This window comes from Coregonus clupeaformis, chromosome 5, assembly GCF_020615455.1.
Source record: "Coregonus clupeaformis isolate EN_2021a chromosome 5, ASM2061545v1, whole genome shotgun sequence".
In the NCBI taxonomy this organism is placed as follows: Eukaryota; Metazoa; Chordata; class Actinopteri; order Salmoniformes; family Salmonidae; genus Coregonus; species Coregonus clupeaformis.
The window spans coordinates 38,782,905-38,805,820 of NC_059196.1; the positions used below are offsets into that span (position 1 = coordinate 38,782,905).

At 44.3% G+C, this 22,916-nt stretch overlaps 1 protein-coding gene across 2 annotated transcripts in view; it reads left to right on the plus strand.

Moving 5' to 3' along the window:
• Positions 1-22,916, plus strand: part of LOC121566853 (glutamate receptor ionotropic, kainate 1) — a 103,856-nt gene that overhangs the window by 16,405 nt on the left and 64,535 nt on the right. For both annotated transcript variants that reach the window (XM_041876738.2, XM_041876739.2), the window contains exons 2-3: positions 15,963-16,130; positions 20,265-20,359. In XM_041876738.2, coding sequence (XP_041732672.2) covers positions 15,963-16,130; positions 20,265-20,359 — 263 coding nt within the window. The remainder of the gene's footprint in view (positions 1-15,962; positions 16,131-20,264; positions 20,360-22,916) is intronic.

Sequence of the window (22,916 nt, forward strand, 5' to 3'; positions counted from 1 at the left end):
TGATAGGTCCAGTGTAATATGTTGTTTTACAGGGTCAGTCACAGTAGTATGATAGGTCCAGTGTAATGTGTTGTTTTACAGGGTCAGTCACAGTAGTATGATAGGTCCAGTGTAATGTGTTGTTTTACAGGGTCAGTCACAGTAGTATGATAGGTGCAGTGTAATATGTGTTGTTTTACAGGGTCAGTCACAGTAGTATGATAGGTCCAGTGTAATGTGTTGTTTTACAGGGTCAGTCACAGTAGTATGATAGGTCCAGTGTAATATGTGTTGTTTTACAGGGTCAGTCACAGTAGTATGATAGGTCCAGTGTAATGTGTTGTTTTACAGGGTCAGTCACAGTAGTATGATAGGTCCAGTGTAATGTGTTGTTTTACAGGGTCAGCCATAGTAGTATGATAGGTCCAGTGTAATGTGTTGTTTTACAGGGTCAGTCACAGTAGTATGATAGGTCCAGTGTAATGTGTTGTTTTACAGGGTCAGTCACAGTAGTATGATAGGTCCAGTGTAATATGTGTTGTTTTACAGGGTCAGTCACAGTAGTATGATAGGTCCAGTGTAATATGTGTTGTTTTACAGGGTCAGTCACAGTAGTATGATAGGTCCAGTGTAATATGTGTTGTTTTACAGGGTCAGTCACAGTAGTATGATAGGTCCAGTGTAATGTGTTGTTTTACAGGGTCAGTCACAGTAGTATGATAGGTCCAGTGTAATGTGTTGTTTTACAGGGTCAGTCACAGTAATATGATAGGTCCAGTGTAATGTGTTGTTTTACAGGGTCAGTCACAGTAGTATGATAGGTCCAGTGTAATGTGTTGTTTTACAGGGTCAGTCACAGTAGTATGATAGGTCCAGTGTAATATGTGTTGTTCTACAGGGTCAGTCACAGTAGTATGATAGGTCCAGTGTAATGTGTTGTTTTACAGGGTCAGTCACAGTAGTATGATAGGTCCAGTGTAATATGTGTTGTTCTACAGGGTCAGTCACAGTAGTATGATAGGTCCAGTGTAATGTGTTGTTTTACAGGGTCAGTCACAGTAGTATGATAGGTCCAGTGTAATATGTGTTGTTCTACAGGGTCAGTCACAGTAGTATGATAGGTCCAGTGTAATGTGTTGTTTTACAGGGTCAGTCATAGTAGTATGATAGGTCCAGTGTAATGTGTTGTTTTACAGGGTCAGCCATAGTAGTATGATAGGTGCAGTGTAATGTGTGTTGTTTTACAGGGTCAGTCACAGTGCTCTAGTGTCTAGTTTTCTGTCATTTCCTGCAGGATAGACAGAGAGAGCTCAGTGTTACACATCAAACAGAGCTGCTAGGCTGGTAAGGACCTCTTTGTTCATTCAACCCCTGGCTCAGGGGGGCAAAGAGAGAGAGAGAGAAAGTAAACAACTATGTCATTGTACTCCCTGCTTTTAAGGTTTCCCAAGCTCCAATGTTAACTCTTACCAGTCGCTAGTATGGTTTCACCCAGCATGTTAACCCTTACCAGTGGCTAGTATGGTTTCACCCAGCATGTTAACTCTTACCAGTGGCTAGTATGGTTTCACCCAGCATGTTAACTCTTACCAGTGGCTAGTATGGTTTCACCCAGCATGTTAACTCTTACCAGTGGCTAGTATGGTTTCACCCAGCATGTTAACCCTTACCAGTGGCTAGTATGGTTTCACCCAGCATGTTAACTCTTACCAGTGGCTGGTATGGTTTCACCCAGCATGTTAACCCTTACCAGTGGCTAGTATGGTTTCACCCAGCATGTTAACCCTTACCAGTGGCTAGTATGGTTTCACCCAGCATGTTAACCCTTACCAGTGGCTAGTGTGGTTTCACCCAGCATGTTAACTCTTACCAGTGGCTGGTATGGTTTTACCCAGCATGTTAACTCGGACAAAATGGGTTTTGCTTTGTTGTTATGTGGTGTTTTAAACATTCTCCGTGTCAGTGGTGTTGCCAGTAAAATCTAAGATTTCATATAGATCTATTCTGTAACATGCCTTGCTGTGCAATACATTTACGTTATTTAGCAGACGCTCTTATCCAGAGCGACTTATAGTTAGTGAGAGCATACATTATTTATATCTTTTCATACTGGCCCCCCCGTGGGAATCGAACCCACAACCCTGGCTGTAGCTCAGTTGGTACAGCATGGCGTTTGCAACGCCAGGATTGTGGGTTCGTTTCCCACGGGGGGGGTAAGAGCGTCTGGATAAGAGCGTCTGCTAAATGACTTAAATGTAATGTAAATATCAACCCCTGCAGCATATCCTCTAAAGGAAAGACTGTCTCAAATGGCTTCCTATGTAGTGCACTACTTTTGACAGGGCCCATAGGGTTCTGTTTAAAAGTAGTGCATATATAGCGAATAGGATGCTATTTGTTCTGCAGACAAATCTCTTGTTTTTATGACGTCGTAGAAGTTATGTGTCCGGCTGGCTCCTAAAGCATAAGCCTCAGACCATTGTCTGGCTGGCTCATTAAACTTTTACAGTCATCTCGGTAATTCTCTACAAGGAAATAAAAACAAGGCATGACTCAACGATTAGACAAAGATATTCTGCTTGTGGTGGAACTCATAATACTGTAATTGAATCAGTTTAAAGCTGCAATATGTAACTTTATGGGGCGACATGACCAAATTCACATAGAAATGTGAGTTATAGATCTGTCATTCTCATTGAAAGCCAGTCTAAGAAGCGGTAGATCTGTTCTATGTGCGCTATTTCTATGCTTCCCGTTCTCAAGTTTCGTTTTTTAAGTCTTTTACTTTCAGATTTGTACACCAGCTTGGGTTATTGAAAATATATTTCACAGCGGTTCAGACGGTACAATGATTCTCTACATGCTCAATGCTTGTTTTTGTCACATAAACTGAAATTAGGCGAACTATGAGAATTGTAGCAACCAGGAAATGGAGGAGTGATTTCTGCATAGTGCACCTTTAAAGAAAGGGAAGACTTTTATAGGAACAGAACCTGACCTTTTCCCCACGCACAGTGCTTTCCAATATGTAGATGTGCGGTTGGATGCCCTCTACAGTTGAAGAGAAATGGAAAAATACAAAAATCACGTAACTCAAGATGTCTGTTTTTAATAGAGAAGTTATTCCTCATATGTTTCATACATGGATAGACCACAAGGAGAGTACACAGCACAGTAGATTCAGTAACATACAGCCTCACCTAGGCTGGGATTCAATGCACTGCACCGTCAACAATGACCACGTTTACACGCACACACACAAATAACCCGTTATTATTAGGGATACTCAAGTATTCTGTTTTTTGAGTTGACGCGTATAAACATCATATCCCGTTTACAATAACCCGAATAAGCTCCTGTGCCGGTTTTGAGAAACTGAGAATGAGACGCCTGGGATATGCTCATCTCAAGACGGGATACTGCGGCATGTAAACATCTTACCCTGTTTACGGTTGTTGTTTTTTTTCCGTGGTTTTGCCAGGCTCAGTTTCGCGAAGTATCACCGTTGAAGTGGAGATGGGAAACAGTAATAGTTGGAATAGTAACTGAAGTATGGACACTGACTGCAGGCCTCACATGTAGCCTATTATAACAGCCTGGTCTCATAGACTAGACGTAGCGTAGTAAATGTAAATCTGGGGCACTCAAATTACCATACTTTTAGTACGATGACATAAGACAGAAGATGACTTAAGGCAAAAAACAAAAGTAGGGTGGTTGATCAGGGTGGATGGGTAGGTGTATAACGCGAACGTCTAGCAATCTAAAGGTTGCGTGTTCGAGTCTCATCGTGGACAACTTTAGCATTTTAGCGAACGTCTAGCAATCTAAAGGTCCCACCGTCCCCTGGGCAAATTAGTGATATTCTGTTTATTCACGGTTACAGGGATACTCATGAGTGGGATATAAAAGGTGCATGTAAACAGCTTATCCTGAATAAGGCCTTAACAGGGATGTGTGCTATTATCCGGAATACTGAGCGCATGTTAACGTGGTAAATCCACCTTTAAATAGGAAAGCCCTCTGTTCACAGGCCAAAAAATAAAACTATTTTATCTTTTATATCTCTGTGTTTTCAAAATTTCCCTTCAATTCGCTGAATCTATCTCACCGGAGAAATCATCAGAGCGAGGGAAACAGCGCCCCCCTCTGTCTCAGTATGTGTAGCCCATGTATCTGATGCTGTCTGGACAAAAAGAGCATAACATTTACATTTTAGTCATTTAGCAGACGCTCTTATCCAGAGCGACTTACAGTTAGTGAGTGCATTCATTATTTTTTACTTTTTTCATACTGGCCCCCCGTGGGAATCGAAACCACAACCCTGGCGTTGCAAACGCCATGCTCTACCAACTGAGCTACATCCCTGCCGGCCATTCCCTCCCCTACCCTGCACGACGCTGGGCCAATTGTGCGCCGCCCCATGGGTCTCCCGGTCGCGGCCGGCTACGACAGAGCCTGGATTCGGGAGTACTGTTTCAATTATGACATGTTGCCGCCGTAGCATTTGATTGATTGAAACCAGCAAATTATCAAAGAATTAGCCAATCTGCGTTGAGCTCAGCTCAACTGTGGGTAGTCCTGGCGCAGCAAAAGCCACCCACCAAAGGAGGCCAGTATGGATTTGGCTTCACACCAATCAAATCACATCAAAAGCAAAACGTCTTTGTCAGAAAAAACGTGTCTGTTTCTGGTCTGCTTGTGTTGCACTGCAGTAGCTAGCTCGCTAAATCAGCCGTTTCCTAAACCATGGATGGAGATGGGGATTTGGACTTGTGGTTTTGACTTAATTCTCAGAACAGGCCAATGATTATAATGCTGCTTCTGATCTAACCATAAATTAATATATTGTGCTACTGGTCTGAGATGATCGAAGTTCAACATGTAGCTTAGCTGTAGCCTTGTAGGCTCACGTTAACTAACGAATTATCTTAGCTGGTTCATTGTTGCCCATGCGAGGAAGTTAAGGCCAGTAAGTATTTTTGACAACAAAAACTAAAAGCGGTACGACTGTATGACAGTCATAGACCGTTTTGTCACGTGAAAGAGAGAAGGCTGGCATCGGCGTTCAACTAGTCTACAAGTAGGGTGAGCCAACAAGTTTTCTCTATGCACACACACGCACGCACGCACGCACGCGCACGCACGCACGCACGCACACACACACACGCACGCGCGCGCGCACGCACGCGCACGCACGCACGCACGCACGCACGCACACACACACACACACACACACACACACACACACACACACACACACACACACACACACACACACACTCAGTTCCATGGGACAGCCACATGTTATTTAGCTTGATTGGACAAAGTAGTTTTTGGTATCTTTAAGTTTGTTTTCATTGTAATAGACTAAGCATACAGTACCAGTCAAAAGTTTGGACACACCTACTCATTCAAGGGTTTAATCTTTATTTTTACTATTTTCTACATTGTAGAATAATAGTGAAGACATCAAAACTATGAAATAACACACATGGAATCCTGTAGTAACCAAAAAAAAGTGTTAAGCAAATCAAAATATATTTGAGATTCTTCAAATAGCCACTCTTTGCCTTGATGACAGCTTTGCACACTCTTGGCATTCTCTCAACCAGCTTCACTTGGAATGCTTGCCATGGAAGGTCTCTAGATCTAAATACTGTATGACTATATCACCTCTAGATCTAAATACTGTATGACTATATCACCTCTAGACCTAAATACTGTATGACTATATCACCTCTAGATCTAAATACTGTATGACTATATCACCTCTAGATCTAAATACTGTATGACTATATCACCTCTAGATCTAAATACTGTATGACTATATCACCTCTAGATCTAAATACTGTAATGACTATATCACCTCTAGATCTAAATACTGTATGACTGTATGACCTCTAGACCTAAATACTGTATGACTGTATGACCTCTAGACCTAAATACTGTATGACTGTATGACCTCTAGACCTAAATACTGTATGACTGTATCACCTCTAGACCTAAATACTGTATGACTGTATGACCTCTAGACCTAAATACTGTATGACTGTATGACCTCTAGATCTAAATACTGTATGACTATATCACCTCTAGACCTTCAACAATAGGTGTTTGTGCCACTAAGCTTTAGTCAACAGTGATCAACAGACTGACGGCCACTAATCGATTTGTTCTGCCACAGTGGCAGTATCTCTCAGAGCTGAAATCCTCCTGCTTGTGCTTCAGCTACCGCAGGAGCGACCATTCCCCAGGCTGACGCGCTATATGGGCGGCAGGTAGCTTAGTGGTTAAGTAACCGAAAGGTCGCTGGTTCTAATCCCCGAGCCGACTAGGTGAAAAATCTGTCGATGTGCCTTTGAGCAAGGCACTTAACCCTAATTGCTCCTGTAAGTCGCTCTGGATAAGAGCGTCTGATAAATGACAAAAAAAAATGTTTAAAAAAATCCAGGCTTTTAAGGGTAAATAACAACTCACTTGGTGCAGATGCAGTGATTTGAGCTAAACACTGATGGAGAAAACCTAGCTGAGTTTATGTTCAGATATTAAAAGTTATAAATATATATAAAACGTCCTCTGGTATTGATTTCAGTAGCAGGAGAAAATGATTCTGTATTTTCTGTGAGCCTACAGGACAGTATTAAGTTACACTACATGGCCAAACGTATGTGGACACCTGCTCGTCGAACATCTCATTCCAAATTCATGGGCATTAATATGGAGTTGGTCCCCCCTTTGCTGCTATCCACTCTTCTGGGAAGACTTTCCACTAGATGTTGGAACATTGCTGCGGGGACTTGCTTCCATTCAGCCACAAGAGCATTAGTGAGGTCGGGCACTGATGTTAGGCAATTAGGCCTGGCTCGCAGTCGGCATTCCAATTAATCCCAAAGGTGTTCGATGGGGTTGAGGTCAGGGCTCTGTACAGGCCATTCAAGTTCTTCCACACCGATCTCCAAAAACCATTTCTGTATGGACCTCGCTTTGTGCACGGGGGGCATTGCATTGCTGAAAGAGGAAAGGATGTCATTCTATGCTGTAGCGTTAAAATTTCCCTTCAGTGGAACTAAGGGGCCTAGCACGAACCATACAAAACAACCCCAAACCATTATTCCTCCTCCACCAAACTTTACAGTTGGCACTATGCATTTGGGCAGGTAGCGTTCTTCTTGCATCCACCAAACCCAGATTAGTCCGTCGGACTGCCAGATGGTGAAGCGTGATTCATCACTCCATAAAACGCGTTTCCACTGCTCCAGTCTAATGGCGGCGAGCTTTTACACCACTCCAGCCGACGCTTGGCGTTGCGCATGGTGATCTTAGGCTTGTGCGCGCTTCAGCACTCGGCGGTCCCGTTCTGTGAGCTTGTGTGGCCTACCACTTCGCGGCTGAGCCGTTGTTGCTCCTAGACGTTTCCACTTCACAATAACAGCACTTACAGTTGACCGGGGCAGCTCTAGCATCCTATGACGGTGCCACGTTGAAAGTCACAGAGTTCTTCAGTACGGGTCATTCTACTGCCAAGATTGGAGATTGCATGTCTGTGTGCTCGATTTTATACACCTGGCAGCAACAGGTCTGGCTGAAGTAGCCGAATCCACTCATTTGAAGGGGTGTCCACATAATTATGGCCATACAGTGTATCATTGCGTTTGGTCAAGCTTCAAGCGAGATTCATTTTCTACCGAAGACCATTTCTCAAAGCTATTCTATCATTCATTACTTTCAGTACAGTACATTTTAGTTGGCCCAGTAACCTTTAAGATGTTGAAGCATAATTTCAGCAGTGGTCATTCCTGTGTGTGTGTGTGTGTATGTTTGTGTGTGTGTGTGTGTGTGCGCAGGTGCCCATGCGTGCATTGTCTGGGTATATCCATGCAGGCATGTGTGTGCTGGTCCCTATAAGGGCCAGACAGGTACCTCTTGACATACTGGACCGAATACTAGACACGGTCAGGTTCCACGGTACAGAACATCAGTATAAACCAACAGTGAGAGTGGAATCCATTTCTAATCAGGGGCTCTAAATAAAGGAGGGAAAGAGAATCTCAACATTGTTTCTAGATGGCACATATGGATCCATAGCACAGTACTGTTTCTAGATGGCACATGTGGATCCATAGCACAGTACTGTTTCTAGATGACGTGGATCGATGCTCGACTCATAGGCCATTATTACTCATAGGCCTTTAGCATTAGTAGCCAAAGAAACAGATGAAGAGAAATTGAGAGAGAGAGAAAAGGAGGAGGTGTCTAGGAGGTGTCTAGGAGGTGTCTAGGAGGTGTCTAGGAGGTGTCTAGGAGGTGTCTAGGAGGTGTCTAGGAGGTGTCTAGGAGGTGACTAGGAGGTGTCTAGGAGGTGACTAGGAGGTGTCTAGGAGGTGTCTAGGAGGTGTCTAGGAGGTGACTAGGAGGTGTCTAGGAGCTGTCTAGCGTTGTCGCATTGCACTTGACTTGGCCGGGATTCAATCTCAAACCGCGCTATATCGTGCTTGACATTTAAAGATGTGATGTGCATCAGGGGAACAGCTCCACTGTCTTATCGTTGAGGGAGACGGAGGACAGGAGCATTCAGCAGTTTGGAAAAAATAGCATTGCATCTTCTTCTGTCCTATTATTTCAGAAAATAATAGTGTTGGTTGTTTGTTGTAACTTCTTTGTTGTTGTAATATTCCAAACGGACGTGGCAGTTTCACCAATTAAGGATTCCATCTGCAAAGGTAAATTCCAATTGAGCGGACAACTGCAGTGTTTACCTTGAAGCCGCATTGTCGACTAGAGCACTTGGATTGAATCCTGACCTTACGGTAGAGATGACATCCATAGTGCTTAGCATGAAAGCAATCTCTGCAGAAGTCAGGGGAATTGCTTTTAAAGTGTTCTGCCAGGCCTTCAACACAGCCCTAACCGAATGTTCCAGTCCACAGCATTGTACTGCACTGTCAGTGACTCACTGGCATCATCTGTTTCTGAAAGAATATCCAAAAAATATCTTTAACAGAGCAGAAAGTGACATTACAGTAGGCCTATTAACAGAGCAGAAAGTGACATTACAGTAGGCCTATTAACAGAGCAGAAAGTGACATTACAGTAGGCCTATTAACAGAGCAGAAAGTGACATTACAGTAGGCCTATTAACAGAGCAGAAAGTGACATTACAGTAGGCCTATTAACAGAGCAGAAAGTGACATTACAGTAGGCCTATTAACAGAGCAGAAAGTGACATTACAGTAGGCCTATTAACAGAGCAGAACGTGACATTACAGTAGGCCTATTAACAGAGCAGAAAGTGACATTACAGTAGGCCTATTAACAGAGCAGAAAGTGACATTACAGTAGGCCCTATTAACAGAGCAGAAAGTGACATTACAGTAGGCCTATTAACAGAGCAGAAAGTGACATTACAGTAGGCCTATTAACAGAGCAGAAAGTTACATTACAGTAGGCCTATTAACAGAGCAGAAGGTTACATTACAGTAGGCCTATTAACAGAGCAGAAAGTGACATTACAGTGGGCCTATTAACAGAGCAGAAAGTGACATTACAGTAGGCCTATTAACAGAGCAGAAAGTGACATTACAGTAGGCCTATTAACAGAGCAGAAAGTGACATTACAGTAGACCTATTAACAGAGCAGAAAGTGACATTACAGTAGGCCTATTAACAGAGCAGAAGGTTACATTACAGTAGGCCTATTAACAGAGCAGAAAGTGACATTACAGTAGGCCTATTAACAGAGCAGAAGGTTACATTACAGTAGGCCTATTAACAGAGCAGAAAGTGACATTACAGTAGGCCTATTAACAGAGCAGAAAGTTACATTACAGTAGGCCTATTAACAGAGCAGAAAGTGACATTACTGTAGGCCTATTAACAGAGCAGAAAGTTACATTACTGTAGGCCTATTAACAGAGCAGAAAGTGACATTACTGTAGGCCTATTAACAGAGCAGAAAGTGACATTACAGTAGGCCTATTAACAGCAGAAAGTTACATTACTTGTAGGCCTATTAACAGAGCAGAAAGTTACATTACTGTAGGCCTATTAACAAAGCAGAAAGTGACATTACTGTAGGCCTATTAACAGAGCAGAAAGTTACATTACTGTAGGCCTATTAACAGAGCAGAAAGTGACATTACAGTAGGCCTATTAACAGAGCAGAAAGTGACATTACAGTAGGCCTATTAACAGAGCAGAAAGTGACATTACAGTAGGCCTATTAACAGAGCAGAAAGTGACATTACAGTAGGCCTATTAACAGAGCAGAAAGTGACATTACAGTAGGCCTATTAACAGAGCAGAAAGTTACATTACAGTAGGTCTATAGCTCTAGTATTCTAGTGGTTCCAGTGTTTTGCTGAGGTGGACAAGCAGGGATTTCGAGTGTTGCAGAACAGAACAGAACAGAGTGAATCCATGAGGTGGCATGTTGGGAATCAGGAGATTCATTTCACAGTCTGTGTGCGTGTGTGCATGGTGTGAATAGATCTTCAAGAATCCTCCTCAGGTAGGAATCTGAGGAAAGAATGGTATTTATCCACAGGGAATCTGTTCTGTTAGAAGGAGAGGGGGGAGGAGGAGGTTAAGAGAGGTGGAGGAGAAGAGGAAGAGAGGAGAAGGGAGAGGAGGAGAGGAGAGAGGAGAGGAGAGGAGAGGAGAGGAGAGGAGAGGAGAGGAGAGGAGGGGGAGGAGAGGAGAGGAGAGGAGAGGGAGAGGAGAGAGAGGAGAGGAGAGGAGGGAGAGGAGAGGAGAGGAGAGGAGAGGAGAGGAGAGGAGAGGAGAGGAGAGGAGAGGAGAGGAGAGGAGAGGTACAGACAGGACAGATGCGTACTGATAGGAATGATGCAGACCTTTTATTGAAATAACCTTCTCATAAACCTTAATTAAGAATCAATGTACTGCACAACCAGAGCTCAGTGTGTGTGTGTGTGTGTGAGTGTGTGTGTGTGTGTGTGCACGTGTGCGTTCGTGCATGTCTGTGTCTGTCTGTCTGTCTGTCTGTGTATGTGTGTGTGTGTGTGTGTGTGTGTGTGTGTGTGTGTGTGTGTGTGTGTGTGTGTGTGTGTGTGTGTGTGTGTGTGTGTGTGTGTGTGTGTGTGTGTGCATAATGGTTCGAAACAACAACAACCACAAAAACAACATCCTGCTGTAGCTGCAGTCCCTGTATTTCTATGAAGTTATTAGAGAGGACTATGATTAAACTGGATGTTATCTAAGGCCAAACTGACCGAGGGGCAGAAGGTATTTTGCGGTCTTTGAAATTATACAGATTATTGATATATTTATCAGTTGCTCTCTCTCAGTATGGATGAGTAGTATGTTGATATTTGTCGCTTACTGCAAACGTTTTTACCAAACAGACTCTGGTCAAAAGCAGTGCAATATGTATGGAATAGGGTGCCATTTGGGACACAGACAGTGACTGGGGAGCCAGGACAAGGCTTTCTCAGTGTTGGGGATGGAGGCTGAGTGAGGCTGAGTGAGCCTGAGTGAGGCTGAGTGAGGCTGAGAGAAGCTGAGTGAGGCTGAGTGAGGCTGAGTGAGACTGAGTGAGGCTGAGAGAGACTGAGTGAGACTGAGTGAGGCTGAGTGAGGCTGAGTGAGGCTGAGTGAGGCTGAGTGAAACTGAGAGAAGCTGAGTGAGGCTGGGTGAGGCTGAGTGAGGCTGGGTGAGGCTGAGTGAGGCTGAGTGAAACTGAGAGAGACTGAGTGAGACTCAGCTCTGTTCTTCAGCTCTGTTCCTCAGCTCTGCTCTTCAGCGCTGGCTGTTCCCCTTCAAAATCAATCACAATTTCACAAGCAATTCCGCAAAGATAGTTTTTCATAGAAAGTCCAATGACCCGATGGTTGCTGTGGTTTGCTGGTGTATTGTAGCGGTGGACATGTAATTTGCAAACAGATGTAGAGTGTGGAGCTGAAATGATGAAATCAGTCTGATGTGAGGATCTAATTATTGAAAGCACGGTGTGTGTCTGAACCTATACCCTATTCTCTAGTGCACTGGTCAAAAGTAGTGCACTGAAAAGGGAATATGGTGCCATTTGGGACGAAACCATTGATTTATACCTCTGGAGGTGTCAGATGGAAAAATAGCATTTCAGCTCGTATATAAAAAGATGTGATAATTAAGTACTACTCCTAAACGTTCTGATCACGTGACCTAATGCCAAGATAGCATTGAGATGATCTCTACGTTATAGAGATATCTGTTGTCTCAGGTCTCAGGTGATGTCTATATTGTAGAGATATCTGTTGTCTCAGGTCTCATAACACTGCTGTCATATTCTATTATTTTATTGAACAAAGCCCAAGTGTGCGCATGTTCAGGGTTGTCTTTGTGTCTTTGTCTGGCTGGTTCTGAATGTGATCGTCACCGTAGTGTGTATATCCTACAGCTTTATTTCTGCCTCTATCAGACTGTGGATCCAGATGTTTTAGATGATCTGGAAAAGGAGGTAGATCTGCAGAATGTGCAACAGGCATTCTCAACAGAGATGAAGAACACTGAGAATGCATCCCAAATTGCACCCAATTACCTACATAGATCCTGGTCAAAAGTAGTGCACTATAAAGGGAACAGGGTGCCTTAAGACACAGCGTCTCATCTAGTCTGGTCATGTTATGCAGGTGGTGATGGCATTTCATCTCCCTGGACTTTAACCCTAATGTTTTCCACACCATTCCGCTCTTTAAACCCTGGGTTTAAAACACTGTGGCTGCGACTCAAATAGCACCCTATTGCCTATATACAGTAGGGCACTACTTTTGACCAGAGCCCTATGTCCTGATTGAAAGTAGTGCACTATAAAGGGAATAGGGTGCCATTTGGGATGCAACAGGTATAAATGACTCTTGTTACATGGCGGAAGTAGTGTACTGTTATTGCATGGCTGGAGTAAGATATGACCACAATGCTGGCTGTGGCTGTGGCAGTGGCTGTGCTACTGTCTAGCACCATTATCTGTCTGCTGGAGCACCCACCACATAACCTACATCAACCCCTAAACCCTTTAACTCCCCCCCTCGCTTCCCCCTTCCTGCCCCCATGCCTCCCGCCTCTCCCCCCTGCCTCTCCCTTCCTCCTCTTCCTCCTCTTCCCCCTGACCCCCATCGCCTGCCTACCTCCACCCCCCCCCCTTACCACCACCCTGGCAGTTTACAGACCACTAGCCCAGAAATGATTGTGTTTCATTTAAATTAAATTCATGACAGGTTCTGGTCTCAGCTCATTTTCACAACCATTTGTTATGGTTTTATTTCCCTCTCCTCTCCTCTCCTCTCCTCTCCTCTCCTCTCCTCTCCTCTCCTCTCCTCTCCTCTCCTCTCCTCTCCTCTCCTCTCCTCTCCTCTCCTCTCCTCTCCTCTCCTCTCCTTTACAAACCTATCAATGGTACCAGCTGCAGCACGACTCTTTGGCATGAGTTCTCGCTCTCATTTTAAACACAGTCAGAAGGTCACATGACACCGTCTCCAAAGTGAGAGGGGAAAACTAAACACAGTTTCTATAGTAACGTCAGTCCCCTATACAGTGCTGTTATTGCTAAATGTTTTACCATTTTTATTTTTATGAAATTCACTGAGGAGGATGGTCCTCCCCTTCCTCCTCTGAGGAGCCTCCACTGCTATATATACAAAAGTATGTGGACACACCTGTCAACAACAGGTGTATAAAATCTAGCACACAGTCATGCAATCTCCATAGACAAACATTGGCAGTAGAATGGCCCATACTGAAGAGCTCATTGACCTTCAACGTGGCACCATTATAGGATGCCACCTTTCCAACAAGTCAGGTCGTCAAATTTCTGCCCTGCTTGAGCTGCCCCGGTCAACTGTAAGTGCTGTTATTGTGAAGCGGAAACGTCTAGAAGCAACAACGGCTCAGCCGCGAAGTGGTAGGCCTCACAAGCTCACAGAACGGGACCGCCGAGTGCTGAAGTGCGAAGCGTCTGTCCTCGGTTGCAACACTCACTACCAAGTTGCAAACTGCCTCTTGAAGCAACGTCAGCACAATAACTGTTCATCGGGAGCTTCATGAAATGGGTTTCCATGACCGAGCAGCCGCACACAAGCCTAAGATCACCATGCGCAGTGCCAACCGTCGGCTGGAGTGGTGTAAAGCTCGCCGCCATTGGACTCTGGAGCAGTGGAAACGTGTTCTCTGGAGTGACGAATGACACTTCACCGTCTGGCAGTCCGAGTTTAGGTTTTGCGGATGCCAGGAGAACGCTACCTGCCCGAATGCATAGTGACAACTTTAAAGTTAGGTGGAGGAGGAATAATGGTCTGGGGCTGTATTTCATGGTTTGGGCTAGGCCCCTTAGTTCCAGTTAATTCTTAATGCAACAGCATACAATGACATTCTAGACGATTTTGTGCTTCCATCTTTGTGGCAACAGTTTGGGGAAGGCCATTTGCTGTTTCAGCATGACAATGCCCCCGTGCACAAAGCGCGGTCCATACAGAAATGGTTTGTTGTGATTGGTATGGAAGAACTTGACTGGCCTGCACAGAGCCCTGATGAATTGGAACGCTGACTGCGAGCCAGGCCTAATCGCCCAACATCAGTGCCCGACTTCACTAATGCTCTTGTGGCGGAATGGAAGCAAGTCCCCACAGCAATGTTCCAACATCTAGTAGAAAGCCTTCCCAGAAGAGTGGAGGCTGTTATAGCAGAAAAGGGGGGACCAACTTCATATTAATGCCCATGATTTTGGAATGAGACGTTTGACGAGTAGGTGTCCACATACTTAGTTTATAGTTTATAGTTTATGTGTGTTTTTTTGGACAGAGAGAATGTGTGTCTCAAATGGCACCCTATTTCCTATATAGTGCACTACTTTTGACCAACGCTCTATGGGCACACACTGCTAGCCCATAAGTGTTTGTGTTTAAAGGGACTATGGGCCCTGGTAGTGCACTATAAAGGCAATAGAGTGCCATTTGGAACGAATCCAAAGAGAGGAAACAGTTGTTGTGTTTGAACCCAGCCTCCCGTGACCTCCATCTGTGGTTCACTCCCTCTTATCATACCATTAGTCATAGCCAGCAGCATACCATCCTGCAGCCCACTGCTGGCTTGCCTCTGAAGCTAAGTAAGGTTGATCCTGGTCGGTCCCTGGATGGGAGAACAGATGCTTCTGGAAGTGGTGTTGGAGGGCTAGTAGGAGGCACTCTTTCCTCTGGTCTAAAATAATGCCCCAGGGCAGCGATTGGGGACATTGCCCTGTGTAGGGTGCTGTCTTTTCGGATGGGACGTTAAACCGGTGTCCTGACTCTGTGGTCATTAAAGATCCCATGGCACTTATCGTAAGAGTAGGGGTGTTAACCCCAGTGTCCTGGCTAAATTCCCAATCTGGCCCTCATACCATCACGGCCACCTAACCATCCCCAGCATCCGATTGGTTCATTCACCCCCCCTCCTCTCCCCTGGAACTATTCCACAGGTCGTTGCTGTAAATGAGAATGTGTTCTCAGTCAACATACCTGGTAAAATAAGGGTCAAATAAATAAAAAGTCGGTTGATGAAGGATTTCAACTTCCACCTTGTAATCCGATAGCTAGGCTGCGTCCCAAATTGCACCCTATTCCCAATGTAGTGCACTTCTTCACCCCTAGTATAATTCCACCAGCTCCTGTGCCTATACGCCACAACAAAGTCCCCCAGATCTCTGCAGTAAACTTTCGTTCACTGACTATTTTCCCTTTTTCTCTCAATGTCACTGATTTGTTCAAAAGCTTTTTCCAAACTATTAAAGCTGGTCGGTCATTCAGTGGGCACTGTATGATGAAAGGACTTGGGAGTTGTTTTTTGGAGGGGGACACGTTACACAACTTTAGGTTGGAGCTTTGCTCTACAAAGTAGACAGCCTTTGCGACAAATGCATAAGTGAATGATAATGACAGATAATGATAGAAAATAATCTCCAGGGGGTATCTTTGAAAATAATACTACCCTCTCTTCTCTGCTATTTCTCCAGGGGGTATCTTTGAGACCCTTGAGAATGAACCCATTAGTGTGGAGGAGCTGGCTTTTAAATTCGCTGCGACAAACATCAACAGGAACCGGACCTTAATGCCCAACACCACCCTGACCTACGACATCCAGAGAATAAACCTCTTCGACAGCTTCGAAGCCTCCAGAAGAGGTAAGGATGGTTGTTATTTGTATTTTTTACACAGTCAATTGCTTTATCCCGAGTGGCACCATATTTCCTATGGGCCCTGGTCAAATCTCTGTCTGCATCCCCATAGGGCCCTGGTCAGATATCTCTGTCTGCATCCCCATAGGACCCTGGTCAGATATCTCTGTCTGCATCCCCATAGGACCCTGGTCAAATCTCTGTCTGCATCCCCATAGGACCCTGGTCAGATATCTCTGTCTGCATCCCCATAGGGCCCTGGTCAGATATCTCTGTCTGCATCCCCATAGGGCCCTGGTCAGATATCTTTGTCTGCATCCCCATAGGGCCCTGGTCAGATATCTCTGTCTGCATCCCCATAGAGCCCTGGTCAGATATCTCTGTCTGCATCCCCATAGGACCCTGGTCAGATATCTCTGTCTGCATCCCCATAGGACCCTGGTCAGATATCTCTGTCTGCATCCCCATAGGACCCTGGTCAGATATCTCTGTCTGCATCCCCATAGGGCCCTGGTCAGATATCTCTGTCTGCATCCCCATAGGGCCCTGGTCAGATATCTCTGTCTGCATCCCCATAGGGCCCTGGTCAGATATCTCTGTCTGCATCCCCATAGGGCCCTGGTCAGATATCTCTGTCTGCATCCCCATAGGACCCTGGTCAGATATCTCTGTCTGCATCCCCATAGGGCCCTGGTCAGATATCTCTGTCTGCATCCCCATAGGGCCCTGGTCAGATATCTCTGTCTGCATCCCCAGAGGGCCCTGGTCAGATATCTCTGTCTGCATCCCCATAGGGCCCTGGTCAGATATCTCTGTCTGCATCCCCATAGGGCCCTGGTCAGATATCTCTGTCTGCATCCCCATTGGACCCTGGTCAGATATCTCTGTCTGCATCCCCATAGGACCCTGGTCAGATATCTCTGTCTGCATCCCCATAGAGCCCTGGTCAGATATCTCTGTCTGCATCCCCATAGGGCCCTGGTCAGATATCTCTGTCTGCATCCCCATAGAGCCCTGGTCAGATATATCTGTCTGCATCCCCATAGAGCCCTGGTCAGATATATCTGTCTGCATCCCCATAGAGCCCTGGTCAGATATCTCTGTCTGCATCCCCATAGAGCCCTGGTCAGATATCTCTGTCTGCATCCCCATTGGACCCTGGTCAGATATCTCTGTCTGCATCCCCATAGGACCCTGGTCAGATATCTCTGTCTGCATCCCCATAGAGCCCTGGTCAGATATCTCTGTCTGCATCCCCATAGGGCCCTGGTCAGATATCTCTGTCTGCATCCCCATAGAGCCCTGGTCAGATATATCTGTCTGCATCCCCATAGAGCCCTGGTCAGATATCTCTGTCTGCATCCCCATAGAGCCCTGGTCAGATATCTCTGTCTGCATCCCCATTGGACCCTGGTCAGATATCTCTGTCTGCATCCCCATAGGACCCTGGTCAGATATCTCTGTCTGCATCCCCATAGAGCCCTGGTCAGATATCTCTGTCTGCATCCCCATAGGGCCCTGGTCAGATATCTCTGTCTGCATCCCCATAGAGCCCTGGTCAGATATATCTGTCTGCATCCCCATAGAGCCCTGGTCAGATATATCTGTCTGCATCCCCATAGAGCCCTGGTCAGATATCTCTGTCTGCATCCCCATAGGGCCCTGGTCAGATATCTCTGTCTGCATCCCCATAGGGCCCTGGTCAGATATCTCTGTCTGCATCCCCATAGAGCCCTGGTCAGATATATCTGTCTGCATCCCCATAGAGCCCTGGTCAGATATATCTGTCTGCATCCCCATAGAGCCCTGGTCAGATATCTCTGTCTGCATCCCCATAGAGCCCTGGTCAGATATCTCTGTCTGCATCCCCATTGGACCCTGGTCAGATATCTCTGTCTGCATCCCCATAGAGCCCTGGTCAGATATCTCTGTCTGCATCCCCATAGGGCCCTGGTCAGATATCTCTGTCTGCATCCCCATAGAGCCCTGGTCAGATATCTCTGTCTGCATCCCCATAGAGCCCTGGTCAGATATCTCTGTCTGCATCCCCATAGGGCCCTGGTCAGATATCTCTGTCTGCATCCCCATAGAGCCCTGGTCAGATATATCTGTCTGCATCCCCATAGAGCCCTGGTCAGATATATCTGTCTGCATCCCCATAGAGCCCTGGTCAGATATCTCTGTCTGCATCCCCATAGAGCCCTGGTCAGATATCTCTGTCTGCATCCCCATAGAGCCCTGGTCAAAGGTATACAATATCTTCAGAAAGTATTCATACCCCTTGGTTTACGCCACATTTTGTTGTGTTACAAAGTGGGATAAAAATAAATGTAATTGTCATTTTCTGTCAACGATCTACACTAAATACTCTGTAATGTCAAAGGGGAAGAAAAATTCTAACATTTTGTAAAAAGTCCTGAAAAATGAAACAGTAATATATCTTGACTAGATAAGTATTCAACCCCCTGAGTCAATACATGTTAGAATCACCTTTGGCAGCGATTACAGCTGTGAGTCTTTCTGGGTAAGTCTCTAAGAGCTTTCCACACCTGGATTGTGCAACATTTGCCCATTATTCTTTGAAAAATTCTTCAAGCTCTGTCAAATTGGTTGTTGATTATTGCTAGACAACCATTTTCAGGTATTGCCATAGATTTTCAAGTAGATTTAAGTCAAAACTGTCACTCGGCCATTCAGGAACATTCACTGTCTTCTTGGTAAGCAACTCCAGTGTATATTTGGCCTTGTGTTTTAGGTTATTGTCCTGCTGAAAGCTGAATTCATCTCCCAGTGTCTGGTGGAAAGCAGACTGAACCAGGTTTTCCTGTAGGATTTCCTGTGCTTAGCTTCATTACATTTCTTTTTTATCCTGAAAAACTCCCCAGTCCTTAACGATTACAAGCATACCCATAACATGATGCAGCCACCACTATGCTTGAAAATATGGAGAGTGGTATCTTTGTAGTGACTGGGTGTATTGATACACCATCCAAAGTGGAATGAGTAACTTCACCATGCTCAAAGGGATATTCACGTCTGCTTTTTAAAATGTATTTAAAATGTGAACCAATAGGTGCCCTTCTTTGCGAGGCATTGGAAAACCTCCCTGGTCTTTGTGGTTGAATCTGTGTTTGAAATGCACTGCCCGACTGAGGAACCTTACAGATAATTGTATGTGTGGGGGTACAGAGATGAGGTAGTCATTCAAAAAAACATGTTAAACACCATTATTGCACACAGAGTGAATCCATGCAACATATTATGTGACTTGTTAAGCACATTTTTACTCCTGAACTTATGTAGGGTTTGAATACTTATTGACTCAAGACATTTCAGCTTTTTAAAATATTTTATTAATTTGCACAAATTTAGAAAAACATAATTCCACTTTGCCGTTATCGGGCATTGTGTGTAGGCCAGTGAACGAAAATCTAAATTGTATCAATTTTAAATTCAGGCTGTAACACAACAAAATGAGGAAAGAGTCAAGGGGTGTGAATACTTTCTGAAGGCTTCTCACTTCAATCCCTCTTGTGTCGTAGGCTGCTCTTGATGCTGAGCGGGCACTGGAGTGTTCTCTTGATGCTGAGAGGGCACTGGAGTGTTCTCTTGATGCTGAGAGGGCACTGGAGTGTTCTCTTGATGCTGAGCGGGCACTGGAGTGTTCTCTTGATGCTGAGAGGGCACTGGAGTGTTCTCTTGATGCTGAGAGGGCACTGGAGTGTTCTCTTGATGCTGAGAGGGCACTGGAGTGTTCTCTTGATGCTGAGCGGGCACTGGAGTGTTCTCTTGATGCTGAGAGGGCACTGGAGTGTTCTCTTGATGCTGAGCGGGCACTGGAGTGTTCTCTTGATGCTGAGCGGGCACTGGAGTGTTCTCTTGATGCTGAGAGGGCACTGGAGTGTTCTCTTGATGCTGAGCGGGCACTGGAGTGTTCTCTTGATGCTGAGCGGGCACTGGAGTGTTCTCTTGATGCTGAGCGGGCACTGGAGTGTTCTCTTGATGCTGAGCGGGCACTGGAGTGTTCTTGTTTATGTGTTTTATTGAGCATGCCTGTGTGCTTTCTGAAGGCACTGAAGGTCATAAGGTTCCATTTGGGATGCAGCCAATAACAGTCCCTCTCTACTGTCCCTCTCCCAGCCTGTGACCAGTTGGCTCTGGGTGTCGGGGCGGTGTTTGGGCCCTCTCACAGCTCCTCCGTCAGTGCTGTCCAGTCCATCTGCAACGCTCTGGAGGTGAGACACAGTCACATTACATAACACACCGTCACAATAACATATCACATTACATAACACACCGTCACAATAACATATCACATTACATAACACACCGTCACAATAACATATCACATTACATAACACACCGTCACAATAACATATCACATTACATAACACACCGTCACAATAACATATCACACAACATAACATACCGTCACAATAACATATCACATAACACACCGTCACAATAACATATCACACAACATAACATACCTTCACAATAACATATCACATAACATACCGTCACAATAACATATCACATTACATAACACACCGTCACAATAACATATCACATTACATAACACACTGTCACAATAACATATCACACTACATAACACACCGTCACAATAACATATCACACAACATAACGTCACAATAACATATCACATAACACACCGTCACAATAACATATCACATTACATAACACACCGTCACAATAACATATCACATTACATAACACAACACACCGTCACAATAACATATCACACTATCACACAACATAACGTCACAATAACATATCACATAACAGACCATCACAATAACATATCACACCATCACATAGCATATCACACAACACAACGTCACAATAACATATCACATTACATAACACACCGTCACAATAACATATCACACTATCACACAACATAACGTCACAATAACATATCACATAACAGACCATCACAATAACATATCACACCATCACATAGCATATCACATAACACACCGTCACAATAACATATCACACTATCACATTACATAACATACCGTCACAATAACATATCACACCATCACATAACACACCGTCACAATAACATATCACACTTCATAACATACTGTCACAATAACATATCACATTACATAACACACCGTCACAATAACATATCACACTATCACATTACATAACACACTGTCACAATAACATATCACACAACACACCGTCACAATAACTTATCACATTACATAACATACCGTCACAATAACTTATTACACCATCACATTACATAACATATCACACAACACAACGTCACAATAACATATCACATTACATAACACACCGTCACAATAACATATCACACTATCACACAACATAACATACCGTCACAATAACATATCACATAACATACCGTCACAATAACATATCACATTACATAACATACCGTCACAATAACATATCACACCATCACATATCACACAACACGTCGTCACAATATCAAATCACATAACATACCGTCACAATAACATATCACATTACATAACATACCGTCACAATAACATATCACACCATCACATTACATAACATATCACACAACATAACACACCATCACAATAACATATCACATAACATACCGTCACAATAACATATCACACCATCACATTACATAACATATCACACAACACAACACACCGTCACAATAACATATCACACCATCTCATAACACACCGTCACAATAACATATCACACTATCACATTACATAACATACCGTCTCAATAACATATCACACCATCACATTACATAACAAACGTCACAATAACATATCACATTACATAACATACCATCACAATATCACATTACATACAATCACAATAACATATATCACACTATCACATTACATAACACACCGTCACAATAACATATCACACCATCACATTACATAACATACCATCACAATAACATATCATACCGTAACACACCGTCACAATAACATATCACACTATGTTACGAACCCAGTGGCTTTAAAAGTCTAGGGTGGATGGAAAAGAGACCCGTAACATAATTCATGCAAATTAGAATGGTGACACGGAAACAGTGAGAACAAAAAATACACCGACAACCATAAGCTACCGTCAAACATAAAATGTTTATTTTGAACACACGGTAAAGGTTTGGGAAAAAGGGCTGAGCAGGACCCAAGAAATGAAACAATAGTGTAAAAAAAAACTAAACTGATCTTGCCTGCCTCAAGAACCGCTAAGCTACTGCTACCATACAAAAGTACAGTGGGTGGTCCGCTCAGGTCTAACTAGTGTTTTTAGACAATGTTCTTCCTATGGGTAATGTATGCCCAAGGGCAACTTGCTTAAATCCCCCTTTTCCCAGAAACACACAACAAAGTTACCAAACAGAGTAACCAGCAAATGAGAGAGTACACAAAACACAGGACACCACAGTATCCATACTCACATACGAAAAATAGTCTCTCACAACAAACACAACTGACTGGCTTTTAAAACAATGGGAGGTGTGAGTGAAAAACCAGAAACAGGTGGTGCAATACAGAGGAATGTCCACTGATTGGTCCAACTCAGCAATCAGCAGCCAAACAGATGTCGGACAGGTGGGACACCCCCAACGACCACCAATCAGGAACATAAAGGACACCTGTGATTAGGGCAGAAGGAGAGGAAAAACACAAAAACACACACAGGATACCTGTATCCATAACACACTATCACATTACATAACACACCGTCACAATAACATATCACACCATCACATTACATAACATACCGTCA